General features: G+C 44.1%; 1 protein-coding gene across 10 annotated transcripts in view; it reads left to right on the forward strand.

Annotated features, from left to right (window-relative positions):
* GRIP1 (glutamate receptor interacting protein 1) overlaps positions 1-25,684 on the forward strand; it is a 900,266-nt gene that overhangs the window by 519,042 nt on the left and 355,540 nt on the right. For all 10 annotated transcript variants that reach the window (XM_073620100.1, XM_073620096.1, XM_073620097.1 and 7 more), the window contains exon 2: positions 18,073-18,153. In XM_073620100.1, the coding sequence (XP_073476201.1) occupies positions 18,073-18,153 (81 nt within the window). The remainder of the gene's footprint in view (positions 1-18,072; positions 18,154-25,684) is intronic.

Raw genomic sequence — 25,684 nt, forward strand, 5'->3', positions numbered from 1 at the left:
AGTCATTTTCAGCGGTTCATTTCTCCTTTCCCGGGTCACGTGAGTCACCAGGTGTTGCTTGGCAGGCTAAGGTGCTTAGCAGGATTGTTGCATAGGGGCTTGGTGAGCCCTATCAAAGGGTCTCCCTTCTGGGGTATGTAAATACCAAACCCAGATATTCCCTTTTTTGGTGGCTTCCAATGTCTTCAAAAAATAGGAGTAGGGCTAACACTACAGGGAAGGGCATATCTATGTCATCAGTAGCTCCTGAGGAGCCTAGTCTAAACCCTAGTGTTGTATTCCCGGAAAGACCAGAAGCTTCTGGGCAATCTGAGCCGCTGTGCCTGTCTGTCCTCAGCCCTAGCCGAGTTTAAAGGAGAGGATTGCTGGCATGATTGCCTCTATCTCTCAGGGTGGTAAGAAGCATAACAGATCCCCCTCCCCCTGAGCCTCCCATCTTGGAGCAGGAATGGGTTGAGGATGGGCAAGAGCCAAATGTCAAGGATTCTGTGAAGGACCTGGCAGATGAGTCTGCTTCTGAGCAATCTGGGCCAGATGATGTCCAGTTGGTATCGGCCTCTCAGTGGCAGAGGCTTTTGATCCAGACTCTTACCGAGATTGTTCATTCTACCTAATAAGTTGCCTCCTGCAGAGGTTTTGGAGTCCCCCTGGACCTCTTTGGGAGTCCCTAAGGCCTCATCAGGCCGCACAGGCTTTTCCCTGGCACCCAATGTTGAAACAGACGCTGTATGCTGATTGAGAACATCCTAACTGGATTTTTTGTTCCTCCTAAGAGGTTTTCCCTTTTATATCCCATTAGAAGAAAATTTTGTTAAGAAGTGGAGCATGCTAGCCGTGGATGCAGCAGTCTCTTCCTTAAACAAGAACTTAACTTGTCCGGTAGATAACGCACAGGGCTTGAAGGACCCTGTTGACAAGAAACTGGAGTCACTATTAAAGGCTTCCTTTTCTTTTGCTAGTTCAGCTATTCATCCAGCTGTTAGAGCCTGCCAGTCCCTAAAGGATCAGGTCAGATGGCCTGACAGGCCGAACTAAGAGGAGGATCCTGCTGAAAGCAGATATACCTCGAGCATTGTGTTTTACTGTAGATGCTTTAAAGGACTCGATACAGCAAGTCTCTTGTATGGCTCTCCTGTCTGTACACATGCACAGACTTCTATGGCCTATGAACTGGTCGGCCGAACTTCTGTGTAAGAAGTTGTTGGCATAGTTCCCCTTCCATGGAGAGCGTTTGATGACTTAGACAAATATATCCAAAAGATTTCTGGAGGGAATAGCGCTCTACTTCCTGTGAAGAGAAAGACCAGGCGTCCCTCGTTTAAAAACCTCAGGGACCACTTCCTCAGCACAAAGGCAGTTCCGCTGCCAACAGGGCGCTAGAGCCAGGGGCGAGCCACAGGGCCAGGGGCAGAACAAACCCTGGGTCCAAAGCTCTTCTAAACCCGGCACCAAACCCTCCTTTTTGGGGGGACGCCCCCCACTCTATCGGGGGGGAAGGCTATTGCACTTTGCGGACATTTGGATAACAGTGGTTCAGGAACCACTTCCTCAGCACAAAGGCAGTTCCGCTGCCAACAGGGCGCTAGAGCCAGGGGCGAGCCACAGGGCCAGGGGCAGAACAAACCCTGGGTCCAAAGCTCTTCTAAACCCGGCACCAAACCCTCCTTTTTGGGGGGACGCCCCCCACTCTATCGGGGGGGAAGGCTATTGCACTTTGCGGACATTTGGATAACAGTGGTTCAGGATGAGTGGGTCACCTCGGCGGTATCCCGCAGTTACAAGCTGCAATTGCGGGGGGGCTCCCCCTCAGAGGTTTCTAAGATCCAGTGTTCCCTCAGATCCTCTAAAGAGAAACTTATTGTTTCAGGCACTAGATCATTTAGTGCATCAGGGCTGGGCGAAACGACGTTACCTTAGGTCGCTTTACCTTTTGGCCACTAGGGGCGGGCGATTGCTCGTGACAGAGCGAGAACGGGGATCTGTGTGTGTAAATCCCGGTTCTTTCAGGGGAGAGGGGACAGATCGTGTGTTCATACAAAGTATGAACACAGATCTCTCTCTTCCCCTAGTCAGTCCCATCCCCCCCACAGTTAGAACACACCTAGGGAACACAGTTAATGCATTGATCACCCCCTAGTGTTAACCCTTTCCCTGCCATTGACATTTATACAATAATCTGTGCATTTTTATAGCACTGATAGCTGTATAATTGTCAATGGTTCCAAAAATGTGTCAAGTGTCCAATTTGCCCGCCACAATATCGCAGTACAGCTAAAAATCGCAGATCGCCGCCATTACTAGTAAAAAAAAAATCAATAAAATAATAAAAATGCCATAAGTCTATCCCCTATTTTGTAGACGCTATAACTTTTGCGCAAACCAATCTATGCTTATTGCGATTTTTTTTTTTTTTTCAAAAAATATGTAGAAGAATACTTATCGGCCTAAATGAAAGAAAATGTGGGATATTTATTAAAGCAAAAAGTAAAAGATATTTTTGTTTTCTTCCTAATTGTGTCTCTTTTTTTGTTTATAGGGCAAAAAATAAAAAACGCAGAGGTGATTAAATACCACCAAAAGAAAGCTCTATTTGTGGGAAAAAAAGGACGTCAATTTTGTTTGGGTACAGCATCGCATGACTGCGCAATTTTCAGTTAAAGCGACGCAGTGCTGTATTGCAAAAAATGGCCTGGTCATTGAGCAGCCAAATCTCCTGGGGCTTAAGTGGTTAATCCAGACCTTTCGGATGGAGTCAGTAGTAGCCTCGCTCCAGATGAGACTTTCTAGCCTCCATCGATATCAAGGCCGCGTATTTATACGAACCGGTCTTTCAACCTCATTAAATGTTCCTGTAATTTGCAATAGAGAAACATAATTTCCACTTTGTGGCTCTGCCTTTCAGGCTTGCCACAGCACCATGGGTGTTTACAAAGGTCCTAGCACCAGTACAGGGTCTTTTTAAGGGCCAAGGCAATCTTGTGCTCGGATACCTGGACGACTTCCTGCTCAGAGATCGCTCATTACAGGCTCTAGCATAGCCTGCACAAGTGTGGTATTTAGAAAGCCTGGGCTGGGTCATAAATACTGAAAAGCTAACTTTGAGACCATCTCAATGTCTTAAGTATTTAAGTCTGATCCTAGATAAGGTCTAGGCAAGGGTATTTTTGCCACCCATAAGGATCTGTGCCCTGAAGGATCAGGTGCATCAGGTAAGGGGCACCAGACAACCCTCCATTCGGCTCTGTGTGAGTCTTCTAGGAAGAATGGTGTCCTCCGAGGCAGTACCCTATGCCGAGTTCCATTCCAGGCCTATACAACAGGACATCTTGTCGGCTTGGAACAGGAGAGGGCAAGTCCTGGATTACCCTATGTCCTTATCTCCTCGGGCACGCTTAAGCCTAAGCTGGTTGCAGGATCAGAACCTGCGAAAGGGAAGATCCTTCCTCCCAGTGTCTTGGAGAGTACTGACTACAGATGCCAGTCTCTGGGGCTGGGGAGCGACCCTAGAGGGGCTCACAGCCCAGGGGAGATGATCAAGGGCAGAACAGAGCCTGGCCATCAACATCCTAGAGTTGCGGGCAGTACATCTGGCCCTACGGTCCTGGACGGTGGAGCTTCAGGACTGCCCTATTAGGGTTCAGTCAGACAATACCACTGCAGTGGCCTATATAAACCACCAGGGCGGTACCAGGAGTCGTTGAGCTCAGAAAGGTGAACCACATACTAGCCTGGATAGAGGGACATGTGCCAGTTCTATCGGCGGTGCATATCCCGGGGGTAGAGAACGGGAAGGCAGATTATCTCAGCCGCCAGCAGATCTGCCCAGGGAATGGTCCCTACACCTGAGGGTGTTGAAATTTGCCAACATCGGGGATGGCCAAATGTCCATCTATTGGCATCCAGGTTCAACAACAAGCTACATTGGTTTGTGTCCCAAACAAGGGATCCCCTGGCAATCGGAGCAGATGTTCTGGTAGTTCCATGGAGGCAGTTTATGCTTTCCCCCCCCGATCCCACTCCTTCCACATTTGTTGCGCAGGATTCGGAGAGGGGGGGTTCCAGTCATTCTGGTGACACTAGCCTGAATCAGAAGGCCCTGGTTCCCAGGGATTGTGATATTGGCAATAGACTGGCCAGGGACGCTTCCGCTCCGGCCCGATCTACTGTCTCCAAGGTCCTATATTCCATCCCAGATTACAGTCTCTAAATTTGACAGTATGGCTATTGAAGCCAGGGTGCTGAAGGATCGTGGCATCTCGAGACCGGTGGTGTCTACCCTAGTGAATGCTAGGAAAGCGGTCACTAGGACGATCTGACATAAGGCCTGGAAGACTTGTATTGCTTGGTGTGAAGACAGAAAATGGCATCCTTGGAAATACGTGATTGTGAGAATTCTCTCTTTTCTACAGTGGGCTGTGGAAATCAGAGTGGCTTTGAGTACAATCAGAGGTCAAGTTTCAGCTCTGTCAGTATTCTTCCAAAGGCCTTTAGCCTCTCATTTGCTGGTCCAAACCTTTATGCAGGGGACTACTTGTTTGCTTCCCACCATTAGGTCACCTATGTGTCCTTGGAACTTAGATTTGGTACTGTCTGTGTTACAGAAGCAACTATTTGAGCCTATCAAGGAAATTCCATTAGTCTTGCTGTCACGCAAGCTAGCCTTCCTGATGGCCATCACCTCGGCTAGAAGGGTGTCAGAATTGGCTGCCCTTTCATGTAAGGAACCATACCGAATTCTTCACCATGACAAGGTGGAGTTATGTCCTATTCCACCCTTCTTGCCAAAGGTGGTGTCGGCCTTTCTTTAAATCAGGATATTGTTTTGCCTTCTTTTTTTCTCTCAGCCTCGTTCGGTGGAAGAGAGACTAATGCATTCCTTGGATGTCGTCCGGGCAGTCAAAGTTTATTTGTCTAGATCTGCAGAGATCCGAGGATCGGACTCCTTTTTTGTTTTACCAGAAGGTCCCTAGAAGGGGCATGCAGCTTCCATTGCCAATTGGGCCTGCCGGTTGGTCATTCAGGCCTATGGTCTGAAATGTAAGGCTCCTCTCTTTAGGGTGAGAGCTCATTCTACCAGGGGTGTAGGAACCTCCTGAGCTTTTCGCCATCAGGTATCTGTGGCTCAGATTTGTAAGGCTGCTACCTGGTCTTCAGTGCATACATTCACAAGATTTTATCAGATAGATGTTTGAGCAGCCGAAGATTCGGCTTTTGGCCGTAATGTACTACAGGCTGCCGTTTAAAGTCTGGTTATTTTTGTTTTGCAGGGTGTCTCCCTCCCCACAAGGCTATTCCTCTGGGACGTCCCAGGAGATAATGATTATTAGCCTAACTCTGTGTCCCGTGATGTATAAGGAAAATAGGATTTTTTCATCATACTTCCCTGTAAAATCCTTTTCTTTGAATACATCACGGGACACAGAGGTCCCCCCCTTCTTTTGAGGATGGAGTGCTTGCTATAAAGAAAAGGATTTTAGAGGTAAGTATGATGAAAAAAATCCTATTTTTAAGTTCCTACTGTTATAACACACATTATGAAGCAGTAGGTTGAATGAGACCCCTTCTCTGCTTTTACATCTATATCTCTGCCACCCCATCACACCTTGTTATACCCTATATTTTTTCTTCCTGTTTAATTATAATAAACAGTGTATTCCTATCTGGCACTACTTGTAAATGTTTGGAATAAGGGTACTATGGAAGATTTACATCTATGCCAAAAAAGCATACAGTCAAGCTTTGTTTTAGGAAGCGTCTTGTACAGACAGTAAAGCTCCACATTCCATAAAAGTGACACTAGTATTACAGCAGCACAGAAGATTTGTGGCATTTAGTCACTGTCGCTGCAGCTAATGCTTGTGTTTTATTGCTCCCCTAAAAGCTGTTCTGCATCCCTTTCTGTTACCTTATTAATGTGACAACAGAAAGTGTTTGCAGGATAAGAACTGTTGTTCGGTGGAGTCATCTGATTTAATTAGTGCACATTTTACTCTCTTGATTTCTGGTAACTTTGTACTGCAAATACATCCATGATGTGTAACTGTTTTTAGAATTACTTGAAATGAGCCCCAGAGAATATAATTATATATTTTTTTTTCAATTCAATCCTTTGCAAATCTAAACAGCAGTTGCACCACACGCGATGCATCAATGCAAACATCAGAGTGAGAGCAATAATTTGTGCACCAGACCTCCTGTGTAAGTCTAAACAGGTGATCTGTAAAAGGTTTTCAAAGTCTCGCCTATGGATATAATATACCATAGTGGTACATAGGGGTGCACTGAATGGAAATTTTGGTACCGAAAATGCAGGATGCACTTTGCCGAAAACCGAAAATGACAGTTTTAAAAATATTTATATATAATTGTATTATATTCGACTTTTAAGTTAATATCCTCAATTTAAATTTAATATGGTGTTGGCCATTATTGGCATCTTTTAGTGCAAGAAACGCAATCTGCAGTCTCTTGTATCATGTCTGCAATCTCTTACTTAAACTTAAACACACTGCTAATAGTATTAGCAAAATTTCCATTTGGTGCACCTCTAGCAGACATGATACAGGAGATGGTCAGAGACTGCAGACCTGATACAAGAGATCAATGCAGCCTTGCCAGTGCATGTCAGATGCAGCCTTGCCAGTGCATGTCGGATGCAGCCTTGCCAATGCCTATGGGATGCAGCCTGCCTTTGCCCATCAGATGCAGCCTCTCACCAGTGCCTGTGGATGCAGCCTGCCTGTGCCTGGATTAGAGTGGTGATCTCCCGCTGTGTCACAGAGCTGGATTTGAATTGCCAGGCTGCAGTAACAATGTCCTGCCTCCTGTGATCACGTCACACTTATTCAATGTCCCGGCATTGGATCAGTGTGCCGTCTATCACAGGAGGCGGGACATTGTTACTATGGCCCGGGCAGTTCAGCTTCCTGACACAGTGAGATTGCTGCTCTGCAAGGAGAGGAGGAGGGAAGGGAGCACAGGACCTTAAGCCGCCAGGATGACACCCAGCAATGGGTGGGGCCTGGCAGCGTGGCCTCCAATACCGCGCATGCGCAATGATCGCCGCCCTATCGCCACTTTTTTTATTTCGGCAGTGTGCGGAAAGCACAATTTTCAGCCGATACGTTTCGGCTGCCGAAATTTCGGTGCATCCCTAATTATTAGTATGTATAACTTAAATGTGCCAGTTACATTGGTTGTAAAGGCTAGAGTTTTTTTTTTTTTTTTTTTTTTTTTTTTTTTTTTTTACCCTACTCTGCATTAAGGTTAAAACAAACCTTTAAAGATTAGCTCCCCAGCCCCCCTAAATACATTCCTGAGCCAGAAATCAATCCAGCGTTGTGTGCATCACTGCTCTCTCCTCACTGGACATGGTGGCAGAGGCCATTGGCTCCTGATGCTGTCAGTTAAATCTAGAATGGAGACGGTGTGGCCTCTTTAATCAACACAGCCTGGCTCAGGAGTGAGTCTGCATGTGTGCCCCAATAGCTTGCTGAAGAGGAGCTGAAAGCATCAGCAGGGGATCAGAGAAGCAGAGTTTTGGGGCCATTCTGTGCAATACCATTTAAGTATAACATGTTTATAATATATATAAACAAACGTGGCCTTTAGCGTTTTTAAGCTAGGGGTTACAGCAAAAAACGGGTATAGTCTTGGAATGAGCTCAGGTAATCCATTTAAACTACAGCAGAAAGATCTCCTTGTTGGATTCAAGAAGCCAATGAGTGAATGCACCAGATTTCATATAAAACAAAAAATGGATTTGTAGTATACTGATACTTTAATAATAAAGTGATGCAAAATGGAAATACTTATACAGCTAATGCACTGTGTCTTGATTCTGATTTGTCTGCTTACACGTATTAATCTGCTGTAGGGTGGCAGGGGGAGGGGGAATATCAATGCAGCAATGGATCTGTGTTACAGCTGCCAAGCATTCGCATGCTGAGACCAGGAGCTAAATTAAAACTGGTGTGTGCAGCCTAGGCTTTAAGCCGAGGATACAGTAACACCTAAAGCTTTCTGCCTTTCGGCTAATTTTTAAGAGGATCCACAGCCCAACACTATATAGTTCAGCTTGACACATACTCCCTCCGAAAGTCACAGTGGACTACCCCAGGCTGTGGATAAACAGATGTACAATGAAGAAGAGGAGTAAATAGTACCTTACTTTTTGAAGAAACCAGAGGCAGGGAATTAGACTGCAGAAGGTCTGAATGTATAGCACTGGTCGTTTAGTGTAGAAGCAGTGATGGCTCTTTTCTGCAGTTTTAGTCCAACTATACAGGATTCTGGTAAGTGCAAAATCATGTCAGCCAAAATGTACGCATAACCGTTATGTCCATTATTATTCTGTATAATACTGGCTTCCTCTGAAAGAATTGACTTGGTTATTTTCCTGCACTACATTTGACACCTATGATTAGGGATCTCAGCAAATTTCCCATTTTATTGTGTAATAGATTCTTTGCAACAACTTTCTGGGATCCAAACAGTATGACAAACTTTGCTTATTTGTTATGTGTAAGTACCTGTAATAATAATGTCTGTTTATCAGTTTTAAACCCTTAGGCTCGGTTCACATATGAGCCGCATGCGGCTCACAGCAGGGGTTCGGGGCCCACTGGTTCACAGTTTCAGGTCCCATTTCAGCCCGAATTTTGGGCTGAATTCAGACCTGAAACGGACCAAAAGATGCACAGCGTTTTTGTACAAAACGCAGCGGACCTGCTGCGGAGATATGTGAACCGGCTCCATAGAGATCCGGTCAAAATCTTCCGCTATTGCGAATTGGATGAAATGTGCAGCACTTATGTGATTGTATAAACCATAACAAATAATATGAGTACCAAAAACGTGAATAATAAATGATTGACCCCAGATGATGACTTCTAAGCCGAAACGTGTCGGGAGGATATTCTGAGACCACTGTCTTCTTTTATACAAGCGCTTGATTTTACTGCTAAACACGTGAGTGTATTTCCTTTTCTTTTCATGTATTAAAATTTCCATACGCAGTTACGCTATATGCCTTACTCTTTCTTTTAATGGTGGGGCTGACTGCCTATATCTACTGAGTCCATCCATACCTTACACCTGTTTGGAGGTCCATCTGGAGGTCATATCTGGATAGAGCATCTGATCCCCTTGGTATATTATACCACAAAGAATGATTGACTCACTAGGTGTACACCTATTTGAGTTCAATCCCTCTGGTAAGCAGCTTCTGGTGTCTTTGGTCATGGATCTACTATCAACTGTTATTACATCATACATATTTGAAGTTAAAGACTGTCACTACATTATATCCACATGTGGTTGAGGATTATCATCACACATGATTGAAGCTTGTCACTGACTTTTTTTTTCTTTTTTGGACATCACATGTCTAAGTTCCTCTGTTTATAGACATCACATGTCATAATAGAGGACTGCTTGGAGTATTTTTGAGCACATCATTTATTATTCACGGTTTTTGTTATGGTTTATATGATCACATAAGCGCTGCACATTTCACCCGATTTGACATTTTTGCAACTTTATCCACTGCTGTGCTGGCTGCTTTAGTTTTTTTTTTTTTTAATTTCTTTTATAGACAGCGCAGTATATATTTGTTTATAATTTACAGTATTGCGACTTGGAGGTGGAGATCCCGCCTCCAATTCACAATGGTGTGAACCCAGCCTCAGACTTGATTTTTTTTTTTGGCACATCAAACAAGCTAATGAGTATGGTATAACACCTGCCAGCCGAATACTATCAGGGAAAGCGTGATCAAACAGTCTAGAAAAAGAAATGAAGTTCTACTGACCCCCAACCTTCTTCCCAAGGATAAATGGAGTGTATGGCTGACAGCAGTCTGCAGATTGATAAAGAGGAAGTAAACCCTGATGGGTTTTACTTCCTCTTTATTTCCCTGTAAAGGCAAAGCATAATGGGCTACTATTGGGTATATGGGCTACTAAGTATGCATCGCATACTTGAAACCGAAGCCTGCGATGTCACTGCTGTCCCCACTAGCAGCGAGCGTCCATCTTCACCCCCTCCTCTTCCTTCCGGGGCCACGAACTCTGGCTCTGTGACTGGCCGGAGTCACATGACGTCACTTCCGCGCATGCATGCGGGAGCCGTCAGTCACAGCATGACCCCCTTTAGAAACGGCACGATGTGCCCTTTTTAAAGTGTGCATGTGCCGTAGATATCGATGCATGCACAGTAGACACTGGTGCACGGCTTTATTGTACATATATCCTAAACCCGTGGAGGTTTAGAAGATATTTCCAGCACCTACAGGTAAGCCTTAATATAGGCTTACCTGTAAGTAAAAGTGGTTGTACAGGGTGTACAACCACCTTAAGTTTCAGGGCAACTAGATTATCCTTGCACATTTGACTTCCCACTGATGTCTTTAGATGCTCTTATTGTATATAAGATACAGGGAAGTTGCTTGGGTTCCAAAAGAATTATGGAACCTGTGGGCATCTAGATTACTTTTCTTGCGGTATATCATTATGAGTAGTAGAAAAGGGGTCAAAAGGTTACCCAGAAAATATAATTACAAAAAAAAATGTTACCCAGAAGTACCATGCAACATACAGTAGCTACTTCCATTACGCCTATTTTGCATATTCCTAATGACGTGGATATTTGGGTATTTCATTGATATACTTTTTAATTTAAATTTAATTGCCTTGATCAGGCGTTATCATGTTTTTCGGCATCGCACAACTCAATGTCACAAATAGATTTAATTCTAATATCCCGCTCTCTTCTCCCACTACTTGGGGAAGTGGGTATCAACCCCCGCATACTCTCTGATCGCGCTCCCTGTTGGGCTGAGATCAAGGTGGACTCCCCTCCCACAACCTACTCCTGGAAACTCAATCCCTTCTGGCTCTCAGTGGTTCTGGATATATTGGAGTTGGGCAATGAGTGGAGTTTTTTTTCAGGCCAACAGAGACTCAACAACATTTGATGTGGTTTGGGACTCCTTCAAATCCCACGCACGTATGATGTTAGCCCAGCGCATAGCCAGATATAGGAAATCCTCGTCCCGAGCAATTAGTGCAGCAGAGCAATCTTTATTGGCTATTGAGAAAGAGTTCACTGATAACCCCTCACCTTCCACGGCCGATCAGCTAAAATTACAATCCAGAGTGGTGAATAGTCTTCATTTTGAAAAGGCGGAGAGGAAGATATTCTATTGCAAACAAAGAGTGTATGAGTGTGGGGAACAGGCGGGACGTCTCCTTGCCTACCTAGCTCATATGGAACACAGACCACCAACGGTGGTGTCTCTCCGGGACACTAAGGATAGATTGATCTCTGACCCTGACATGGTGGCTGAGGAGTTCCGCTCTTTCTTCACAACTCTATATTCTTCCTCCACCAATAACACCAGAGAGGAGGTTGAGAGGCATTTAACCGGTATAGACTTACCAACACTTACTCAATCACAAGTTGAAATACTGGAAGCCCCTATCACTGAAGATAACATAGTAGAAGCAATATCTCATCTCAACCCCTCCAAAGCACCTGGGTCAGATGGCCTTCCTCTAGAATTTTACACAACATATAATGATACTCTGGTTCCCAGATTGCACAAATTATTTTCTTATATTTTCAACACAGGCTCCCTGCCAAGATCCATGAGCGAGACCTACATAGTACTTATACCTAAGCCGGCAAAAACTTAGAGCTCCCTGAATCCTACCATCCTATATCCCTGCTTCAAATGGACATTAAAATTTTGGCTAAGTTCCTGGTGCTGCGCTTAAACAAAGTCATCCTGGCTCTGATCCATCAGGACCAAACCGGGTTTATGCCCGCAAAAAGCATCGCTTATAACCTTTGCAGATTGTATATGAATTTACAAGCCAAGCATGACCAGGTGGGATCCAGAGTCGTGGTGTCTCTTGATGCCGCCAAGGCGTTCGACTCAGTTGAGTGGGATTACCTCTGGGCATGCCTGGCGCAATTTGGTTTTGGACCCAGTTTTATTAGATGGATCCGGCTCCTTTATCAGAACCCCAGCGCCAGGGTATTGGTCAATGAACGGGCCTCTGAGGCCTTCCCACTCGCAAGAGGGACGAGACAGGGTTGTCCCCTGTCCCCCCTTCTTTATGCCCTGGCAGTGGAACCTCTCGCATCGTCACTGCGCTCCCACCCGGGAATTGAGGGACTTTAGTGGAAACGTTGAGCCTTTATGCCGACGATATGTTGCTGTACTTGGCAGATGCGGGCCCTTCATTGTCAACTGCTCTTCAGACAATACAAACATTTGGTACTTATTCTGGGCTAAAAATAAATTGGGACAAATCTCAAATCCTCCCTGTGGATATAGGGGCCCCCACTGAATCCCAGGCCTCCTCCCCTCTCCTTCGGGTTAGCTCTATGAAATACCTAGGTATAGTCATTACTCATTTTCCAGAAGACTTCGTCAGACTAAACATAGAACCCGTGATTGCTACCCTAAAAATTAAAACTCAGACATGGGCTAAACTACCCCTGGGGGTAATGGGCCAGGTAAATTTAATTTAAAATGGTAATTCTCCCTAAATTCCTCTATGTATTGTGGCACACCCCGGGCTATCTTACCCTCAGAATCTTTAAATCCATCGAAGCTATCCTTAACTCCTTTGTATGGGGCAAGAACCATCATAAACTGTCTTGGCAAGTACTGAAAAATCCCATAGAGTTGGGAGGCACTGCGCTCCCAGACTTTAACTTGTACTATCTTGTGGCACAACTATCCCACTTCTACTATATAGACAAACACGATAAAGAACGATATATGGCCCTTGTATGCTCCTCCTATGCCCGATTATACACCCACCCATTTCAAATCATCTTTAGAGAACCAACGGATCCCTGGACACTGAGCAGTCATGGGGGGTTACTATATCACCATTGCAAAATTTGGGCAGTAGTGAGACATAGACTACAAACACCAGCAACACACTTACACACACCACTCTGGGACAATCCTGGCCTGAGAGAACTGCTACTATTACCGGACCATAACTTATGGATTGCACAGGGAGTAGTATACCTGTCGAATGTTTATAATGGTGATATTCTGAAATCATTCCAACAGTTGAAGGAAGAATTTAACCTTAGCAATTCCATGCACTTCCATTACCTCCAGCTCCGCCATGCTCTCCAGACCCAATTCCATAATGATCCTTCCACACTGGACCAATTGGACGTCTTGTGCACAATAACAGGACAAGACCATTTAAAACTTATTTCTATATTCTACAATACTCTCCTTCGCCCTACGGCGACAAAACTTGCCTATAGATTAAAAGACCGCTGGGTGGGCGATGTGGGGGAGCTGGAGGATGATGAATGGGAGGATGCATTGGACACATGTAGAAAGGTCTCCACTAGGCTTTCAGACCGTCTCACGCAACTCCTATGTAATACACAGATCTTACGTGACTCCCCTACATTTGTCCAGATACAAACCAGATCATCCTCCATTATGCCCCAGATGTGACAGCCCCTCCGGTTCCTTTTGTCATCTAATCTGGTCCTGCCCGGCAGTGCAAGGCTACTGGTCACAAATAGTAAAGTTTATCCATGACAAAATGGACTCTCCCCTTACACTATGCCCTAAACAATGTCTACTGGGAATTTTCCCAGATCCCGATTCAGATAAATATCATATTATATTCTTACAAGAGTCCCTGTTCATAGCCAGGCTACTTATTGCAAGAAAGTGGATGAGGGCCCACGCACCTACAATGCAGGAATGGATTGCCGCTGTTAACAGTGTATTACCATATAAAAAGGAGTTGTATGTTCACAGAGGCTGCCCGATCAAATATGGAAAAATTTGGGATGCATGCCTGGAAAATGCAGCCACCTGTAATGATATAACTGATGATACTCCGGTATAGTGAACAATGAGTAATACTTCTGTAGAGCATTATAACATTACGATACGCTAATGAGTATGAAAGGGCTAATCACTGACTGTCAATGCCCCCCATATGTGGTGTACATCGAACTGTATGATACGACTATATATGTTACCGTTTTGAACAATAATTTTTCTTCTTTCTTTTGTCATTCTCAAGTATGTGATATTGATATTCTTGACCTGTAAGTGTGCACTCTTCTCAATAAAACCAACTTTATTTGTAAAAAAAAAAAAAAAAAAAAAAAAATGTAATTGCCTTAAAGCAAATCTTTACTTTAAAGCAGATCTCCATGGTTGATGGAAAGATCCGTCCCACGACTTTAACAGATCACATGTCTGTGCTTTGCCTTTTTTTTCCCCAACAATGAAACAACCACTGCCTTATAAACTTCCCCCTTAGGTTTGTAGAGCTTTGGAGAACAATAGACTTTGTACTTCCTATGACATATACACACTCCATAGGTATCTGAACATGATGACTGATAGAATGTCCCAGTGCACTTGCCACTTGTAGTCCAGCTGTGAAGTTCACTGGAAAGTGGACAACATTGCACCTGAATAGAGTTATGCCGCGTACACACGAGCGGACTTTCTATCCTACTTGGTCCGGCAGACTTTCCGACGGACTTTGTCCGCCAGCTGCGCCGGACTTTAAAACGGACGGACTTGCCCACACACGCCGGGACTTTCCGGCGGGCTAAGTCCGCCCGTCTTACCGACGGACTTTCGCCGGAGTTCCGGCGGACTTTCAGAATGAACGGACTTGCCCACACACGGACAAGTCCGTTCATTTTGAACGTGACTCAGGTGCGACGGGACTAGAAAAGGATGTCAATGTTGCCGCTTTTATCGGCGAGATTGACACCTTACTAGCCCCGTCGCGGGGCATACCAGGCCCTTAGGTCTGGTATGGATTATAAAGGGGAACCCCGCTACGCCGAAAAAACGGCGTGGGGTCCCCCTAAAATCCATACCAGACCCCGATCCGAGCACGCAGCCTGGCCGGTCAGGAAAGGGGGTGGGGACGAGCGAGCGCCCCCCCCTCCTGAACCGTACCAGGCTGCATGCCCTCAACATGGGGGTGGGTGCTTTGGGGGAGGGGGGCGCCCTGCGCCCCCCCCCCAAAGCACCTTGTCCCCATGTTGATGAGGACAAGGGCCTCTTCCCGACAACCCTGGCCGTTGGTTGTCGGGGTCTGCGGGCGGGGGCTTATCGGAATCTGGGAGCCCCCTTTAATAAGGGGGCCCCCAGATCCCGGCCCCCCACCCTATGTAAATGAGTATGGGGTACATGGTACCCCTACCCATTTACCTAGGAAAAAAGTGTAAGTAATAAAACACACTACACAGGTTTTTAAAATATTTTATTAAACAGCTCCGGGGGGGGGGGATCTTCCTCCGGCTTCGGGGGTCTTCTTCCGGCTTCGGGGGTCCCTCCGCTTCATCTTCTCCCGGCGTCCGGTTGGTTCTTCTCCGCTCTCTTCTCCCGGTGTTCCTGTTCTTCGGCCGGCTCCTCTGCTGTCTTCAAGTAGCTCTCTTGCCAGCAGAGGTCCGGACTTCTGGGCTTCTGGGCTTCTGGGCTTCTCTTCCCCAGATGTTGACACGACGCTCTGTCCTGCTGGACTGCTCTCCGAGGGCTGCGTTGTGACTTATATAGGTGGAGACCCCGCCCCCTTTTGATGTCACAGTCCCTGGGCATGCTGGGACTGTGACGTTTTAGGGGGCGTGGTCACTGGGTGATGTTGACCACGCCCCCTAAAACGTCACAGTCCCAGCATGCCCAGGGACTGTGACATCAAAAGGGGGCGGGGTCTCCGCCTATATAAGTCACAACGCAGCCCTCGGAGAGCAGTCCAGCCGGAGAGAGCGTCGTGTCAACATCTGGAGAAGAGAAGAGAAGAAGCCCAGAAGCCCAGAAGTCCGGACCTCTGCTGGCAAGAGAGCTACCTGAAGACAGCAGAGGAGCCGGCCGAAGAACTGGAACACCGGGAGAAGAACCAACCGGACGCCGGGAGAAGATGAAGCGGAGGGACCCCCGAAGCCGGAAGAAGACCCCCGAAGCTGGAGGAAGATCCCCCCCCCCGGAGCTGTTTAATAAAATATTTTAAAAACCTGTGTAGTGTGTTTTATTACTTACACTTTTTTCCTAGGTAAATGGGTAGGGGTACCATGTACCCCATACTCATTTACATAGGGTGGGGGGCCGGGATCTGGGGGCCCCCTTATTAAAGGGGGCTCCCAGATTCCGATAAGCCCCCGCCCGCAGACCCCGACAACCAACGGCCAGGGTTGTCGGGAAGAGGCCCTTGTCCTCATCAACATGGGGACAAGGTGCTTTGGGGGGGGGGGCGCAGGGCGCCCCCCTCCCCCAAAGCACCCACCCCCATGTTGAGGGCATGCGGCCTGGTACGGTTCAGGAGGGGGGGGGCGCTCGCTCGTCCCCACCCCCTTTCCTGACCGGCCAGGCTGCGTGCTCGGATCGGGGTCTGGTATGGATTTTAGGGGGGACCCCACGCCGTTTTTTTCGGCGTAGGGGCTTCCCTTTATAATCCATACCAGACCTAAGGGCCTGGTATGTCCCGCGCTCGCCGCAATAGGAAAATGTGTTTTTCCTATTGCAGCGAGCGTGAGATGCAATACCCTGCCCTCGTGTTGTATCTGGTCCGTCGGACCAGCATACACACGAGCGGGCTTTCCGTCGGACCAGCACACACACGAGCGGACTTTCCGCCCGAAACTGAGTCCGGCGGAAAGATTTAGAACTTTCTTCAAATCTAGGTCCGGCGGGCTTTTGGGAAAAAGTCCGCCGGAAAAGTCCGCCGGTGCCTACACACGGGCGGATTGTCCGGCACACTCTGGTCCGCCGGACCAAGTATGCCGGAAAGTCCGACCGTGTGTACGCGGCATAAGTGTTGTCTCCAAAAGCAAGGAAGGATCTGTGGATGCACCTTGTTGGTGGGTTTACGAGGTTTAATTTATTTGAACTCAGCTATTCTCAGAAAAAAAGATTCAACTTTGACACTATTTAAGTTTTTGCACTTGTTCGTGTACATGTTTGGGTTTATATACACACTAAATAGGAGGCATGTTATCCTCTCTTCTTTTGTGTGACCTGTTGCAGAATGTCACCATCCATATGTGTTAGATGTTTTTGTTTTCTGTGGTATAATTAGAACTAGAAAAAAAACTTCCTTTTGGTACTAGATTTTGGCCTTTTGGTATTAGATTTGTGGCACAAACAACCCAATATGCATCTGTAAAATATAGTAAACCAAGTGTGAAATTTTCGATCCATTCGCTATTCTCAATGTTGCTTGCAAGGATAAGCAATCGAGCACATGTTCTGTCTACGTTACGCCCATGTTACACTGTCAATCCGGTTTCAGGCCTTAATTTGCCAGCTACAGAATTGGTAACAAATAGAGATAAAATGCTTGCTTTTATGTTACTACTTCCTTGCTGACTGGGTGAGTGAGGCATTACTGTGTTTAAAGAAAGGCTACAGAATGCCACTCCCCAGTGATGTTTCAACATCTTGATCATCCAGCCCACAGGGAGCAACACTGAAAACAGGTGAGTACTAATCTGCTTTGTAAAGCAATCCTGTTGCCAGCCATAAGTCAAGCTCCAATAGCCTAACCAAGCATATGCAATTTAGATGCAATACTCTAGATGTAGTGATTGTTTGCAGTTCACTGTATCAAGAATGCATTTACAGTACCTGCACATCCTCAGCTCATGCCTGTTGAATAGAATTCCAGTTTAACACTTTATATTTGATGTAGAAAACGTACAAAGTAACTTGAACCTTTTCCATCTGCACTCTACTTCATCCAGGTAAATATCTCCAGGCAGTTTTAAGGAGAGTTACTGATGTGGCTGATAAAAGGTTTTTTAGGGATCTGCTAGACAAAATTATTTAACATTGATGTTCAGAGTTTGATGTAAAATTAAATGCAATCATTTATTAAGCCAATCATTTGCACTGGATTGTTATTTCACTGTTTCTTTTTGTAAGTAATATGTCCATGTTGGTGATTCTTCTTTTTTTTTTTTTTTTTTCAGACCATTATGTACAATGTCAGATGTAGAAACATCTCTACCTTGAAGAGTCAAATGATTGATTTTTTTTTTTTCTTTTCCCAGATGAAGGTCCTTATACTAAGTCTGCTAACCAGTCAAAGGCACCAGATGGCTCCCTAGCAGTCAGAAGACAGAGCATCACAGGTACGAACTACTTTTACATTATACTATCTGGTAATTATAAACCTGCTGTGAGCATACTACTGGAAAACAAAATTGTAGATGAGTTGTCTTCTAAGGTCTACAGTGGGGGGAGATTTTCACAAGGGTGTTGGAGTAAAACAAGGATTTTTATATTTACAGCTACTGCTGCTAGACGCACTTAAAGAAATAACTGTTCTGGGTTTAAATCTGTCTGCTCTAATGAGTGTGAAAAAGCGGAAGAAGATTAAAGTTGCAGCTTGTTATAGACTCTGCTTTTAATTGAGTATACAGCTGCAGAGAGGTGCTTTCTACATACTCCCTAAATAATATACAGCAGCTCAAATGCAGTCTCAAAACATTAAGTAGTGCATAGCATAAATATAATTGAATAACCAATTGGTGAGCTGTACAGTCAGCTAATCACCATGCTACGAGGTGAAAAGTTGAATGTGTTCTGTTCCTTTTCCTACTGGTAATTAATTGCGTGGTAAAGATAGCTAACATAGGTTCTGACATGCAGTCTGCTGATCATGTACTACATCTCTGTAGTCCGGAACCACATCAAGTTGAGGTGCACTAGAATGTTTCTAATTAACACTGAAAAGGAACCGTATCCTTTCTACAATTGGGTAACTGCTACATTTGTATTTCCAAAATAGTCACACTCAAACAAGACACGGGGGCTGTTTTATTAAAACTGGAGAGTGCAAAATCTGGTGCAGCTGTGCATGGTAGCCAATCAGCTTCTAACTTCAGCTTGTTCAATGAAGCTTTGACAATAAAACCTGAAAGCTGATTAATTCCTATGCAGAGCTGCACCAGATTTTGCACTCTCTAGTTTTTAGTAAGTCAACCGCACTGTGTGGAAGGGTGGATTTGATTTAAATCAAGTCGATTTAAATCACTAGTAAAAAGACTTGATTAAAATCAACTCTATTTTAAATCATAATTTTTAAAGCAACTGTCACATCTGCCCCGCAGCGGCCGCACCTCGGACTCGCTGTTGACTCACTGACAGTCCCATTCACTTTAATGGGACAGTGACACAACAAGGTGAGGGGCATAGCGGAAGCAGGTGAGTGAATGCCCGCTAACAGGTGCTGCCATGATAAATCTGAAATGACAGGTGCTCTTTAAATGTAAGCACTTATTCTTGCTGGTAATTAGAATCTTTAATATTTGCAAAAAATTAAGGTTTCCTATTTATAATAATAAGCTATCTGGTTAGTAAAACAGCGATCTCAGAACCGATTCAATCATACAGTTTGTAGTGTACATAGATTTGCAAAAGAATGGGATAAAGGAATATTCCTGAACTTTGTTGCATCTCATTACTGTGAAATTTTTTAAATGTATCAATGCAGTGCATGTTATCTCAGCTTGCAGAGCTTGGATTCATTGAATGAGTTTACCAAAAATGTAAATATTGCAGAATATACAGCCTCATGCTACATAACTAAGCTCCATTTCATGCTGAATAAACAAAATTATTAATCTATCTTAAATAGAAAACTATTTTTAGATAGATTTTTACTCCAAAAAGCATATCTGTAAAATAAATTTGATTTAAATCATTGTTTTTTTATCCACCCTGCTTTGTGGTATGGGTAGTATATGTGCTTTAACCGCTTCCTGACCAGCCGCCGCAGTTATACTGCGGCAGGTTGGCTCCCCTGCGCAAGCCGTCGTAGCTATACGTCGGCTTGCGGGGTCCGTATAGCAGGCGCGTGCCCGCTGCATAGCATGGGTGCCAATGCTCGTGGCCGATGGTCGCAATGACCGCCTGCCACGAGCGATCGTGAGCAGGAGACACAGAACAGGGACGAGTGTGTGTAAACACACATTTCCCTGTTCTGTTCTGACAGGAGTAACAGATTGTGTGTTCCTATTAGCTAGGAACCACGATCCATCACTTCCTCTAGTCAGTCCCCTCCCCCTTCAGTTAGAATCGCCTCCCAGGGAACACAGTTAACCCCTAGATCAGTGGTCATCAACCCTGTCCTCAGGGCCCACTAACAGGCCAGATTTTAGGTATTACCTTGGGGAGATGCAGACTAGAATACTGCAATCACTGAGCAGCAAATGATATCACCTGTGATGTATTTCAGTTATCTTGCAAACCTGGCCTGTTAGTGGGCCCTGAGGACAGGGTTGATGACCACTGGTCTAGATCACCCCCTAGTGTTAACCCCTTCACTGCCAGTGACATTTTTACAGTAATCAATTTTTATAGCATTGATCGCTGTATTAATGCCAATGCTCCCAAAAATGTGTCAAAATTGTCTGATGTGTCCGCCATAATGTCGCAGTCACGATAAAAATCGCAGATCGCCGCCATTACTAGTAAAAAAATAATAAAAATGCTATAAATCTATCCCCTATATTTTGCAGACTGTAACTTTTGCGCAAACCAATCAATATACGCTTATTGTGATTTTTTTTTTCCAAAAATATGTAGAAGAATACATATCGGCCTAAACTGAGAAAAAATGAGCTTTTTTTTTAAAAAAAGGGGTATATTTATTATAGCAAAAAGTACAAAATATTGTGTTTTTTTTCTAAATTGTCGCTCTTTTTTTGTTTATAGCGCACAAAATAAAAAACGCAGAGGCGATTAAATACCACCAAAAGAAAGCACTATTTCTGTGAAAAAAGGACGTCAATTTTGTTTGGGTGCAACGTCACACGACCGTGCAATTGTCAGTTAAAGGGACGCAGTGCCGAATTGCAAAAAGTGCTCTGGTCAGGAAAGGGGTAAATTCTTCCGGGGCTGAAGCAGTTAAATGGCTCCAGAATATGAGAGATGTTCAGGCCTGGCATGTAAGCGCAAACCAGTGATGTGGGTTAATGCCATAAGCACCAACAAGACATCACCAATAGAAATCTATCAAATTAAAAGGGAAATCTCTTGGCATTTCATTGCCAGCTATAGGCAAGATTGATATTTCTTAATTTACTTATGGCAAATAATTGTTTATCTCTCTTAGGCCTATGTGTATATGGCTGAAGCCTTTATAAACTGTTCTATGATTTTCATATCATCCCTGTGCTATCTCTTAGAGCAGGTTTACATACTGTGTGTGATCTTAACCTTTCTATAAATTGTTTATTAGTAAACAACTTAATTGAAAATAACCTGAACTGTTTTCCTGTGGTCTACCTATACATCTACTTCCAGTATTTAAAGGTTTTCAGATTTTTTTTTTTTTATAGAACCCCATTGTGCTATATTCAGTCCTCAAAAGTGATGCATATTGGGTTTGGAGTGCACCATTAGGAAAAGGGGTGCTTGGAAGCCAAAGGACTTCTGGCAGTGTGTCTTGTCCTTGTGGTGGGATTTTATTGGCCAACGCAGTCCAGTGGTGACAGCCTTAAAGCCTAATTGAAGTTTCAATATAAAATAACTAAACACATTTACAGTTTGCTTTCTTTCTAAAGCAGACACAACCTAAGTAGAATAGTCTGTCACTTGTCAGAACCTGCAGAGTAAAATCCTTGCTGTTTATAGGGAAGCCATGTTTTCACTGCAAGAACTACAACACACACCCTATAAAGTCAGACCTATATTCCTGCAAAGTTCAGGCTCTTCTCTGAAGAGCAAAGGCTCTGACACAGTTTGAGCATGTTAGACCTCTGCAAAGAGTTTATTCCCCACAGAGATGGGGGTCTGCAGGCATGGGGCTGTAGTCTTTTTAGAAAAAAAACAAACTAACATTTTGCACACCTTTTGCTTTGATACAACTGAGATATGTTTAATTTAAACTGAAAGTTCAATTGGTCTTTAACCACCTAACCCCCGGACCATTTGGCTGGCAAAAGACCAGAGCACTTTTTGCGATTCAGCACTGCGTTGCTTTAACTGACAATTGCGCGGTCTCGCGACGTGGCTCCCAAACAAAATTGACGTCCTTTTTTCCCCCACAAACAGAGCTTTCTTTTGGTGGTATTTGATCACCTCTGCGGTTTTTATTTTTTGCGCTACAAACAAAAAAAATAACGTCAATTTTGAAAAAAAGGCATTATTTTTAAATTTTTGCTAAAATAAATATCCCCCAAAAATATATAACATTTTTTTTTCCTCAGTTTAGGTGGATACGTATTCTTCTACATAGTTTTGGTAAAAAAAAATCGCAATAAGCATTTATTGATTGTTTTGCGCAAAAGTTATACGGTCTACAAAATAGGGGATAGTTTTATGGCATTTTTATTAAGTTTTTTTTTTTTTTTTTTTTTTTTTTTTACTAGTAATGGCGGTGATCGGCGATTTTATCGTGACTGCGACATGGCAGACAGATCAGACACTTTTGGCACTATTTTGGAACCATTCACATTTATACAGCGATCAGTGCGATTAAAAATGCATTGATTACTGTGTAAATGTGACTGGCAGTGAAGGGGTTAGCCACGTGGGGGGCAGTGAAGGGGTTAAGTGTGTCTTAGGGAGTGATTCTAACTGTGGGGGGGGGGACTACGTGTGACACGACACTGATCACTGCTCCCGATTTATAGGGTGCTGTGTCCTGTCACTAGGCAGAACGGGGAAATGCTTGTTTACATCAGCATTTCCCCATTCTTCCTCTCCGTGAGACAATCGCGGGTGTCATCGCGGACATAGAGTCCGCGGGATCCGCGATCACACTCACGGAGTTCGTAGCGGGCGCATGCGCCCGCAAACTGCTTCTTAGAGGGTAACATACAGGTACGTTAGTATGCCTGTACGTGCCCTTCTGCTGACGTATATCGGCATGAGCCGGTCGGCAAGCGGTTAAACTTTCTTCAGTAGTTGTGATAGTTGTATCACTGCACCATCCATTCTGATTGCTCACAGGCTGCTTGATATGTTTGACTGGAGTGGTAGGCTTGTACAGAGGTGAGAGCAACTACTGATAGCACACTGATCAAAATTTATCTGATCACTACTGGACCAGCCAACTTAAAGGTTGTGGGCCCCCCTCACTCGTCAGAAGTCAGTTTAATCGACTTCTGTCGAAGGGACATGGTATTTCCCTCGATTCCCTCGTGTTGCTGTCAGAATAGAAAGTCTTGGGGGAGATTCCTCCATTCATCTTGTTTCTCCCAGTGGCTGAACAAGAAACCATTAGCCCAGGTTCGCACTGACAGCGGGATTGAAATTTAATTCCCACATGTCAGTCCCGACTTCGGTGGCGATTTCAGAGACATTTGTGCGGGTTGCTGCACAGATGCCTATACAAATCCCACCCCGAAATTACTTTTGGAAATCGGTGCGGCGCCGCAAGATCGGCGTCGCTTAGATTCGAACTATGCAATAGCCGCATGCCAAATCGCTGCAATGTGAATCTAGGCTAACCGTGTATGACCAGCTCTAATGAGCCATTTGTCATTGTAGTCAAGGATTTAGCTAGTTAGTTTGGCTAGTTATTCCCTAAAATTCAACAAATTGGAGCATTGGTACAAATGCATGGTTGTCAGTCATGCTGCTTAATCTGATAACATGTCAAATTACAGTATATTGTCTGGGCGAAGAGTCGATACTCCTACCGATCGAGTATGGATAATACTATACTTACTGTTCAAGTTTAAAGCGTGACTTCTGTTGTTTCATTGTAACCACTCAAACAATTTTCTATTATATGTTCTAATGCATACTAGAAATCTATATTGTCTTCCTATTTTTCTGTACTTCTTTATGGAAACTTAATAAAAAATGATTGAATTAAAAATTGCAGTATATTTAGAATCTGTAGATTAGAGGTGAGGATGTTTTTCTGCTGTGAGTTGCTACCCACAGTATAATAGTTTAAGTTTTTACTGGCTTTAAGTAGTATGCATTAACATTTATAGCATGGTAGCAATATGAAGCCTCTGATATTAATTTTGCTGATGGTTTCTTTATTATTCTGTTATGGGTTAAAAAAAATGTCATCTGTTTAAACACTCAATGTTTAACTCTCTTAAGTCTATTTCCAACAAAAATACAGTATCTTATTCAGTAATTGGCAATGGATTTTACGTATGGAGAGATTATTGTAGCACATGCAAGAACATTACTCTTAATTAGAACAGATTTTACGGCAGTTGTGTACCCACGATGAGAAACGCGGTAGAAATGCATTCTCGTAACATTCACCAACCTTTGACCAAAATGTCCCGAGAATATAGAGCTTGTAGTGAAAATAATGGGCACATTTATGCTTTCTTTGTTTAATTATTTTTTAAGCGCAGTCTAGCAAATCCATTTGGTGCGGTTAGTAATTTCTGTTGGCAATATGTGCTTCTCCATTGAGTGCATTTATAAAAGCTATATAACGCCAAGGTGACCCTTAGTAGCTGTGCTATGTTAACGATAGCTGGAACTATGTTGTTATAAAATATACAAGTTTAAAAGTTTCATGTAAAATTTTGATATCCAATTGGCTTTTAGTGTTGCTTACAAGCAAGATCTTTTACCATGGAACATACAGTGGACATACTGTAAGTATCCTAAGAGCCCATTCACACAGGGGCAACTTTGGATCCGACATCAAGTCGCCCCAAGTCGCCCCTAGTCGCCTCAAGTCGCGCTACATGAAAAAATAAATGTAAGTGAATGGATCTGTCTTAATGCACACTACTGCAGTAGCTCCGACTTCAGAAAAGGTTCCTGTACTACTTCAATCCGACTTGAAGGCAACTTGTACCCATTGATTTCAATGGAAGTTGCCTCCAAGTCTGATCACTGTTCATACTGAGGCAACTTTACAGGAAGCAGAAAGGAAACAGAAAGTAATTTCCTCCACTAAACAGCCAGCCCCCTCCTTCTCACACACAGCTGATAAGCTCTGATTGGCCACTTGTAAAGTTCCCTGTCCTGGAGGCAACTTCAAGTTGTGTTGTAAGTTGCCCCAAGTCGTGCTGTGATTCATACTCAAGTCGTGTCCAAGTTGCCTCCCAAAGTCGTGTTGGAAGTCGTGTTGCCCCTGTGTGAATGGGCTCTAACCGTTTTTGTTTTGTAGAAGGGTTGTCAATACAGTACTTTGAAGTTCAAAATGTTAATATTTGTTGTATGATCTTTTATAATATTCATGTTGGATATACTCAAGGACCCAAACAGACTAACTAGACTTTTTTTGTTGTTGTTGTTTTACTGGTCACCAATGTTTGCAGCTTTGGACTTGTGCTATGAAGCTAATAAATTTGTCAGGATTCTATCAGTCTTGTAAGAAAATATATTTGAAGACAGGAATAGCTGGATGATGTTGTAGCTTGTTGCCCCAAGAGACTGTATTCAGCACATAGGCATGTGCAAGGAAGTGTGGAATGTGACCTAGTTACTTATTCCCATGTCAACAATGGCTGATACTAAATTGCCATGAAAGTACAGCCTTCCAGTACGAGAATGTTGTACACACGGCTCAACTTGGACATTCCTTTCATGTGCATCAAACAATATGTCTGCACGACATCATACCTCCAATACAGTGGGAGTACTTAGAATTTGCATATTTGTTTCTGGAAAGGCTGTGTAGTTTAGTTGGCAAGTTATCAAAGTGATTTAGAATTATGTGCTGAC

The sequence above is a fragment of the Aquarana catesbeiana genome, linkage group LG03 (genome assembly GCF_042186555.1).
Source record: "Aquarana catesbeiana isolate 2022-GZ linkage group LG03, ASM4218655v1, whole genome shotgun sequence".
Lineage (NCBI taxonomy): Eukaryota > Metazoa > Chordata > Amphibia > Anura > Ranidae > Aquarana > Aquarana catesbeiana.